Source organism: Procambarus clarkii, chromosome 60 (assembly GCF_040958095.1).
Source record: "Procambarus clarkii isolate CNS0578487 chromosome 60, FALCON_Pclarkii_2.0, whole genome shotgun sequence".
Lineage (NCBI taxonomy): Eukaryota > Metazoa > Arthropoda > Malacostraca > Decapoda > Cambaridae > Procambarus > Procambarus clarkii.
In genome coordinates this window covers 18,774,329-18,785,046 of record NC_091209.1, presented here as the reverse complement: position 1 = coordinate 18,785,046, position 10,718 = coordinate 18,774,329, and the positions used below count along the sequence as shown (strand labels likewise).

The window sequence follows — 10,718 nt, the reverse complement described above, 5'->3', positions numbered from 1 at the left end:
CAAAATGTTTAAATAAATCTCATATGACCCATTATCTTTTCACTCTTATCTATCACAGTTAACACTTGTTATGGGCACATTTACACTTAGAATTAAAATTAAAATTTCGAGAAATGATTGCGAATAACATTTTAAAGGTTATTCTCGATGAAGAGCTGATTAACTTAACTCAGTTTACAAACTATAATTAACCGGTACTAGACTTGTTCTATATACTGAATATGTGATGTGCAATGTGCCCAAAGTACCATCTCCCCCCCCCCCACCATGCTGTGTAATGAACCCAGGTTCTATGCCGTTCTCATCCATGCTTCATACCTCGACCCCAGATTCTATACCACTTTCAAACATGCTGCATACATCAGCCCCAGATTCTATACCACTATCGACCATCGTGCTTACATCAATCACAGGTTCTATGCCACTCTCGACCATGCTGTGTACCCACCTGGTATCTTCTTCCACGATATTTTCATGGGGTCACACTCTGTCTGCTCTACCAACACAAGTGATCAAGTTTGTCACAACAGTAATTGAAGGTTACAAAAACCCACATTAAGTGAATGTGAAAATATGGGATATGGACAGGAGAGCTGAAGTTATAAGTCCTAATACTAAAAATATGTAACAAAAACTTGATTTATGTAAACATGTAATAAAAAATTATAGAAGAGAGGAAGATGAAGTGACAATGCACCTTGACAAACATTCCATCGCCAATACTTGATCTGTCACCTCGTTCTTCATGCATCTATCCATATTATATTGCTACCAAGCCAAATAATCTATTATCACATTTAATATTGATTTCTGTATTATTTACTGTTAAATAAAAAGTATTTGGCCTCTTTTTTTTTTTATCATGAGTAAATTGTATGGATGGAATACCTTTCAGATAGGAAATCTATACAGTATTTTCTTACTATCTACTATCCCAGTAGCATGTGTCTTATCTAAGGTTGGATATCATTTGTATGAGAATGGGAAGGATAAGAAAAACAGAGAAGTCATGGATAAATTATATGCCTAGCCCTGCTTCTCAGGCCTCACTACTGTAGCAAAATATTAGCATTTTTACAAAACAAAATAATTTACATTACAAATTTACTTGAAGTATGTACACAATCTTGAGATCCTCTGTATACAACAGTTTACATTTATTACATAACTGAAAATTTTGAAGTCTTAAGTCAACCCTTTAGGAAATTTATGCTAAGAAACCTTCATAAGAAATCTAACTTGTGCCACTGCATGGCTACTATTGACATAAAACTATCCAACATAAGAGAAAAATTACATAAAGATATAGAATGAGGGAGAACGTATGAAAATTTGAGTTTAGTTGCCAAGACTCAAAATTCGAAGGTATGGAAGTGATAAGAGCCGGCACACACACGTATGGCCAGACAGGGTGTGGATGGCACCAGGCATCACAACATGCAACATGCATTATTAACCCACTTGATAGTCACCACTTCATCCTCTCACCATCAAATCTGATGCACCTTACACTTTTGTCAATTTTCATATAATTCATATACTGTTATTTTTATATGTATTTTTATATATATATAAACATACAGTATATAAATATATATGCATAATTCTGCTCTGTACGCTTAATTTTAAATTTCACAGATGTTATAAACTAAGTTTTATGTACAATTTACACTGAGAGAATGTATCCTCTCAAATAATATGTATATATGTACATTACCTTGAGAGACAAGGTTGCTTAAATTAAAAAACAAAAAAAATGTTTATTGTCAACATTAATCTAGTTTTATGAGCCAATTTAAATTAAAATGTATTTTCACAAATAAATTTGCAACATAAAAACATCCTATTTAATGAAATAATTTAGGAGAAACTATTTATTCAGCCATTTATTATAGTAGAGTACACTAGTATGATTGTTTAGCGACGTGACTGGTATTCCGTGATTAATCTGAATCGTTAAGTTTAATACACACACCACTCATTATTACATCAAGCTTCCTCAACTTCCTTCAAGACTAAATAGCATCCACAGCACAACAGTATGAACAAGAACGACTGGAAATAATGGACAAGAGAGTATGGCAATCTTGACAAAAATAAACGAAGGTCACATTTCCATTCCATCAGTACCTGGGTAGTGTATTTCACGAGGTTCACCGAGCACCATCTTTCCACCCAAACCACCAACACAAAAACCATGGATGGGGATTGGAATTTAAACTGCTTATTATCCACATCGAGTCCATTTGCTTATTAATTTTTTTATATATATACACATTTTACACAAACACAGCTTCTTGTTTATAGTGTTTGGTATCTAAACTGCATAAATAGTGAATATAGTTACTTTCATTGCTAGGAAAACAAAATATATAATAATGAATAATAAATAAAAATAAATAAATAAATAAATAATAATAATAATAATAATAAGAATAATACACAGAGTAATCCCACTAATGTGACTGCATCAACGGGACTACCCACCGCATAGGTTCGAATCCTCATCACGGCTATTATGTATTTTCTCAATACGTAATAATAATAATAATGATTTGTACTTCAATTGCATGTGCAGATGTTGAAGAAAGCACAACACTACATAACATTCATGTACCTGTATATTTCATCACATCCATGTACCTCTCATAATTTATCTCCTCTTTATAAACCTTTATTTTATTTTGCTCCCTCTACTAAGGTAATGTTTTGGTTGCTACAATAGGTGAACACATGGCTCTTTTGATCACATACTATTGCTGACTTACCAGCTGTTTAACCCTGGACATTAGAAAAGCCAACTTGGTGGTCATAAAAATTGCTTCTACATTAAAGAGGCAATTTACCATATTTGTTTAGAGGCATCTATCACATTTCAGAAAAGACAGGATTCCATGGGGGTCTTATCACCGTTTACTGTAGGGATGCTTGTGCTAGATCTTGACAACTGGGGAATAGGGTCTCACTCATACCACTACAACGAACCTAATTCAGATACAGTAGACTAACTGAACTAAACCTGTATAGTATACTGTATAATAAATTGATTGGTAATGTATGAAAAATCCACATTGTGTTTGGTAAAATTAACTTATGTATAAAGTAATGAAATACAGTATGCTTCAGTCATCTAACCCACACAAAATATAAACATTAAAATTCAGGAATAAAACTAACCTGCTTGTTTTAATTAAACTTTTGATCCATTTCTTGCTGCAGATCAATTTGGAGTGACACTGTATTGCTTGCATCAAATGGGTAGCATTCTGATCCATACACAGCACTACATGTCAAACACACTTTACATGCAATAGCTGTCTATATTTCTCATTGGTGAGTTTTAACTGATCGCTTGGGAAATATATATGGTTAGAATTATAGATGATATTATTGATAGATAATGAGTGGTTTGATTACTTAATGATGTCCATAACAGTAAAAATAAGTGTGTAAGGTAAGTTCATATTAAAACACATTGAATGTAACTAAAAAATGCATGCTTTCATGCTTTTAGCAGTCACTCACAAATCAATTGCCTCAAATTTCTCTATCTTGTATGCGACCTATTTGTTGGGCCATATTCAAAACATTGTTTACTGTAACAAATGTTGTCTATTTATAGGAGATTACATGTAGGACAGTGTCCATGCAATACAATGAATACATCATGTAGGACGGAGCATTTCCCTGGCCCAATGATTACCATCATGCAGGACGGAGCATTCCCCTGGCCCAATGATTATCATCGTGCAGAACAGAGCATTCCCCTGGCACATTCAACATCATAACATTATTCACCAATATGAACATTTAAGTTGCCATGGACTGCCACCTAATCATTATATAATTACCTTCATTCATCTTTTGCCATTACCATTCTTCCTCTTTGTGCTTATGCTGCATAACTGCAACCATTTCTTGGTGAAAATAGTTATACATTTTTCAAAAGATGGTAAAGGTCTTCAAAAATGTTGCAACCTAGTATTCACTCATCTGCCAATTGATCTTAAGGATAATTTTTGTATCATTTTAATCTTATTGAGATCTTTTTCACTCCCATTCTCATAAAATACTGTATTATTACAAATATTGAAGGCATGTTTACATATTTAAATTCTTTATGTTCAAAAGAATATTATAATGGATATGTGATAAATATTTTTCAATAAAAACTGAAAATTATTTCATATCTTCTTGTTAAAATGTCCGAATATAAATTGTTAGCTTTGACTTGCCCCTTCATATTATCCAACATATTAGAAAATGATTTTCTAAATAACAGCATATCGGCTAACAAATTATGTAAAAAATACGAAATAAAAAATGTTAATCATTCCTATTAATATCATTGTTCAAAAGGTTCAGAATTTCCTACATTTAACACGAAGCATTTTAATTTTTCTATAATAAAAGTCATTAATTTTACTACCCACCCTCTAATTTGAGAAGCTATGTATGACCATTTTCTCAACTCTAAACCTGAAACAGAGCTGCATAAACTACACAAATATAACCTAACCTTTCTATAGGAAACTCCTCACTGACTACCACCAAGAGTGATGAAGGCTAATGTAACTTTACCTAATGTAATGAGGTCTCACCTCTTTTGACTTTGCTCATTAGGAACAACAGGATACTAAACATTCTACAGTCTGTTTACTTAACGTCCGAGATATTTCATACTTTGTATTTTAAAATAAATAATCTGATAAAATATTATTGTGTAATTAGAAGATCCTCACATGAAGTGGAAATCGGTAGAATTAGTATGAAAGACTGTCCGATATATAATAAATTTCAGTGTTTATATTTTGATTTTTTAATGTTCAACACTGCTGATCTATAAAAAATTGATTTTTTTTTTTTTCAAATATAAAATAAGTGATTAAACAGTGGAATAACACTACAAAAATCTTAGCCATTTAGACCATTTGCCTGCTTTTCTGCTTATCTTGAATACATTACAGATTTGAAGTTATTTTTAGAGGTGACAATGACAAGTGAAACAAGCAGGGTGGAGCACAACTGACTCTGCACACTTCCACCCTCACAAAGAAGCCGTACATCATAACAATGAGGCTCTCACAAATACCTTTGGACCTTATGGAAAATTATTCAGTATAAACAATCATTTAACCAGTGTACAATACTTTTAAAATTGGACTTTGAATAGAAATAATATAAAAATATTTAACAAAAGTCATCTAGAATAAGATATAATCAGGGTATTGTCCCAAGAACACGCAGCTGCTGCATAACTAGCAGACTGGAGAGAGCCAGAAAAGCAAACAGCCTTGCCTTGGACTGATGTGTTTCATCAGACTAGCTGCTGTGGTACGTCATGAACCAACTAGTGAAGCATCTTATGAATTTTCAGAATTTTTCCTAAACGCTGCTTCGCTGTAGCCATGCCCTTTCTGGGTTTGTTCGAAACTGAAATGAAAGCATTGGTCATTTACAACTAATGTACTGTTTTACTCCTATGAAAGATATCTATAAATAAGAATTTTAAACAATATGAAGAATTGTTTGTAAATGGATCTAATACTGAAACTTCCACAAGTAATAAACTAATTAGCTAATATCAACCATGGAAACAATTACAATTTCCTTGCAATGCTGCTTTTCCTCCTCCTCATTTCAGGTATTACACAAAAATACAAGTCACAGCTTTGCATCATCTTTTGCAGATAACACAAAAATCAGTATGGACATTACTTCTGTAGAAGACATTGAAAAACTACAAGATGATATTAATAGAGTTTTCAATTGGGGCAACAGAAAATAACACGATGTTTAATAGTGATAAGTTCCAGGTACAGTACATAGGTACGGTAAAAATGAAGACCTTAAACAAAATACAAGGTACAATCAAATCTGCCCATAGGAGGAAAGCAACATGTAAAGGCTCTGGGAATAATGATGTTGATGACCTAATGTTTAGGGAGCATAACCAAACAAATTATCAACTAGAAAAATGATAGGATGGCATATGAGAACCTAAAAAATCCAGACATCCCATCACAGTGCTCATACCATTCAAATCACTTTTGCTGCCCTGCCTTGAGTACTGCTCAATACTCACTTACCCCTTCAAAGCAGGAAAGAGTGCTGAAATGGAGGGAATATAGTGAGCACACACAACACACAGACAGACATAACAAAGCACCTAAACTATTTGGAATCTCAAAGCTGTCAAAATGTACTCTAGAAAGGAAATGAGAGAGGGGTTTCAAATATCATATACAGTACATTAAACTACTGGAGGGCCAGGTCCCAAATTTGCATAGTAAAATAACATACTGGAGTGAACAATATGGAAGGAAATGCCAAACAGAGCCAGTGAAGAGTAGATGTGCCATAGGCACAATCAGAGAATGCTATACGAACATCAGAGGTCCACAGCTGTTCAATATCCTACTGGGAAGTATTAGAAATATTACCAGAACTAAAGTGGAATTCTTAAAGAAAACATGTGGACAATTTTCTGCAAGAAGTGCCAGACCAACCTGGATGTAGTGGATTTGTGGGTCACTCCAAGCAACAGCTTGTTGGATCAAGCTCACAAGTCAAGTGTGGCCATGGGCTGGGATTAGGGAGTAAAACTACTCCCAGAACTTACTAGCTTCACTGACCATATATTACCACTTTTATTAACCTAACTAATGCTTTCACATTTTTCTTATTTAAGCCTTACAATAATCTGTTCTCTCCCCTCTCCCTTTTAAGTTTGATTTACTTTCTCAGAATATCCTCAAACATTTCATACCTTGTTTCTCAAAGCAAATACGAACAGCTTCACATCAAGTTAGTGAAGCAACACTAGAACATAGAATTCGTCAGTATATATTTAAAATGCTCTTGAATGTCTTCCATATTTGAACCAATCTGAAATATCCAAGATGAATCTACACAAGACCAACCTCCCTACAAGATGGTAAAGTTCCTAGGAAATTATTCATTAAATATAGAAAGATACTTATTGTATATATAAAGGCTGTATACTTATGGAATTCTACTCCAGTGCTGCAACCTAAATTATATGCTGGGTTAATTATGGGTGTTTTCCTTTCTTGTGTCCCAAAGCATACACGTGTTTACCTATTTGTGCTTTTATCCCGGAAAAATCCTTCAGGATTTGATAGTCATAAACCCACTCAAAAGATGCAAGTGAATACAGTATTACGCAACAACAGAATGGTTCAAATAAGTAACGGTTAAACATCTTAGAATTTTTATATCCTCTGCCTTTCAAGACGCAACTGAAAAACTGATTAGCAATTAACATGGTGTAATTTCATACTCACGTTTACTCATTCCCTTCAGACCAGCAACCCCTGAGGAGGTGCTTGGTTGAGACTCTAAGCTCCGCTGCTTTTTCCGGTGATATGCTCTCTTGGCAGCCTGTTTAAAAATTTAAATATATTACAAGAAAATTTATATATTTTCATATTTCTCTTAACTTAAATGGTATACTTAGCATGACAATCAATAAGACTTAAGTCTGTTTTTGGGTGCAAAGTAGAATTATTAGCCTACTTTTTACAATCTTGAATCTGATCATTTACATGCTATTTTTATGTACATTTAATATTTCTCAAATGTTTTGCCTGTGATACACTATTATTTTCACATATGAACGTGTCTAACAGTTGTTTCTAATGCCCATGTACACTGTGTGTTATATTATTTCCTCGCTCAAGGCTGTGATGTGGAGTAAAGATAAACACTTCTCTTTCATTTATAATTGTAATGCTTTCTGTAGTTTGGGTGTGTACTTTAATGCAAATTAATAACTGTAATGCACTACACAAATGCCCATGTCCTTGAAATATGCTCAAAGGAGTCAAGAATGTTGTTGGAAACTAAAAAGAAAATAACTGCAGAAGCTCAAACTGAGACAGAACAGTTAACCCTGGTAAACCAGTTGGTTAACACCTTGAATGAGGTGCTCACCAACTGGTTAACCAAAGGAATGAGAAACACTCACATACCATATTATAAATAATATGCAAATATACAATGAAACAACTTAAAAAACAAACAAATCTTAAATTTTGGTCCATGCCTGTCTTAAACTAACATAGAGGCTAGTCAGCAAGTGTGAGGAGACTCGTGGCAAGAACCCTTATTTTAACACCGATGCTGCTACCTAATGGCAGTCCAGAGTAGTGGCCTGGTGGCTAGCTGGGTATTACCGAGAGATTATTTTGGCAGTCCCAATGATGTCATATAGGGTTCAGAAGGCCTCTTCAAGTGCATTTGAATGAACCTTCACAGTCATTCCAGCCTGGATCAAATATATTTGATCCAGGCTGGAATGGATCCACCCACCCACACGGGTTAAGGGAGCAACTACTGCAAAGTCGCCCTAGATGAAAGATTACTGGCATGACAAAACTGTTTGAAGTGAATGTGAACACAAGTAGTTACAGCAGTGGTGAGAGAAGGAAATTCTGGATGTAAAATTAGCAAAAAATCAGTACTTTGCATGGTGGTACATACAGTATTTTAAGTGCCACCATGAAAGGTTTCAACTATGCAAAACTTTGTACCCTATTTTCTTTTTATGATAATTTACAAGGCATCTAAATCATATTACAGAACAGTATGTGTTTCCACAGAAACCAATACAACATCAAAATAGTGTTTCCAGCCCAAGACTTACTGGTAAGTTTTGTCTTCTTGCTGCAGCTTGCTCCAGTCCCTTTTCTACTGCCTGTCTTCGAACTCCTTGCCTCATGGGACGCTCAGGCCGTGGACCTTGAACCCGCACTCGGGCTTTGGGATTCCAAGCTTCGTCTTCTTTTTTTTTTCCCCGAGGTTTGAATACAGGAAAGTCTTCATCATCAGATATATCAAGGGTTGGATACACTGTAAAAAAAAAAATGCAGGAAAGTCCTCGGCAGATACATACATACACACACATTATATATATATATTATATATATATATATATATATATATATATATATATATTATATATATATATATATATATATATATATATATATATATATATATTATATATATATATATATATATTATATATATATATATATATTATATATATATATATATATATATATATATATATATATAGATATTATATATATATATATATATATATATATAATATATATATATATATATATATATATATATATATATATATATATATATATATATATATATATAGATATTATATATATATATATATATATATATATATATATAGATATTATATATATATATATATAGATATTATATATATATATATATATATTATATATATATATTATATATATATATATTATATATATATATTATATATATATATATTATATATATATATAGATATTATATATATAGATATTATATATATAGATATTATATATATAGATATTATATATATATATATATATATATATATATATAGATATTATATATATAGATATTATATATATATATAGATATTATATATATAGATATTATATATATATATATATATATATATATATATATATATATATATATATATATATATATATATATATATATATATATAGATATTATATATATAGATATTATATATATATATATATATATATATATATATATATATATATATATATATATATATATATATATATATATATATATATATATATATATATATATAGTGGGATGTTATCTTGAATACACTTCAAAAGCAAGTTCAATCATTTTCTTTCTTTCTGAAAAACTGTTTTCTCCAGGTAATCTTTTAGAAGGGATGGCCATGAGGAAGACTAAACATATTTTTGGTTAGAGTAAGAAAAGATTGAAATCAAGGGAAAAGGCAGTTGGCTCTATGTCAACAAACCATGCACTAATCTCCATCACACCACCAGATGGCAGCTCTACTGACCCAAGTGATCAACTTGCCTGTTTGCCTTACATATGTTCTGTTCTCCCAAAACCTACGACCCTTACAGTAAAGGAAGGCAAGGAAAGAGGCACAGGGAGCTACTAAAACCAGTGAATAAAATGCATTTAATTACATTCAATGCTTGATTTCTGAGCTGGCTCTCATTCGCTCCACAGGGCATTCTCCTAATGCTTCCTAAGAGGAATTTGTCTTTGGGATAAAAGGAATAGATTATAAAGGAACACAGAGGAAGGGCTGACCCATGGCGTGAGGTTGAAAACACAGGGTTTGGGGAAGGACGAACTCGGTGACTGGACAGGTGTCCAAGCGTGCCACAGGCCCAGCAAGGATAAGGAGCATCCAACACTGCTAGAAACCTTAAGTCCGAATATTAGCTGTAGATATTAAGAGAGGAGGAGGTACAATAATAGCAGCATACTTGCTGCTATCACATACTCATATTATGTGAACACTGAGGCACATTAGTCTAGCAGAATTGAGCCAACAAACAAATAACCCGACTTTTGAACAAGGCAACAAGCAAACTGGATTGATGGAAAGAGCAACAGCTTGGGAAATAGTAATTAAACACAAATAACATGACAACACAGCAACATGACACAATGTATGATGCACCCCCCTAGCAAACAGACCATTTGTCTATCACAATAAGTTTGTAAAAAGACTGCCAAATCCAAAAGAAATGAACATCCACCTCCCATTCCATCGATCAGTATAGAGGACTAAATCTGGAGAATACAGAAATGAAACCACCCACACGGGTTAAGGGAGCAACTAAAGCCCTCTG

At 32.8% G+C, this 10,718-nt stretch overlaps 1 protein-coding gene across 3 annotated transcripts in view; it reads right to left on the bottom strand.

Annotated features, from left to right (window-relative positions):
• Positions 1-3,592: 3,592 nt before the first annotated feature.
• LOC138353985 (lysine-specific demethylase phf2-like) overlaps positions 3,593-10,718 on the bottom strand; it is a 35,710-nt gene continuing 28,584 nt past the window's right edge. For 2 of the 3 annotated variants that reach the window (XM_069307642.1, XM_069307641.1), the window contains exons 16-18: positions 8,669-8,874; positions 7,308-7,404; positions 4,855-5,433 (exon numbers count right to left, since the gene is read on the bottom strand). In XM_069307642.1, coding sequence (XP_069163743.1) covers positions 5,351-5,433; positions 7,308-7,404; positions 8,669-8,874 — 386 coding nt within the window. In that variant the 3' untranslated portion in view covers positions 4,855-5,350. Of the gene's footprint in view, positions 5,434-7,307; positions 7,405-8,668; positions 8,875-10,718 lie in introns of all 3 variants that reach the window. The other variant, XM_069307640.1, reaches the window with a different exon arrangement.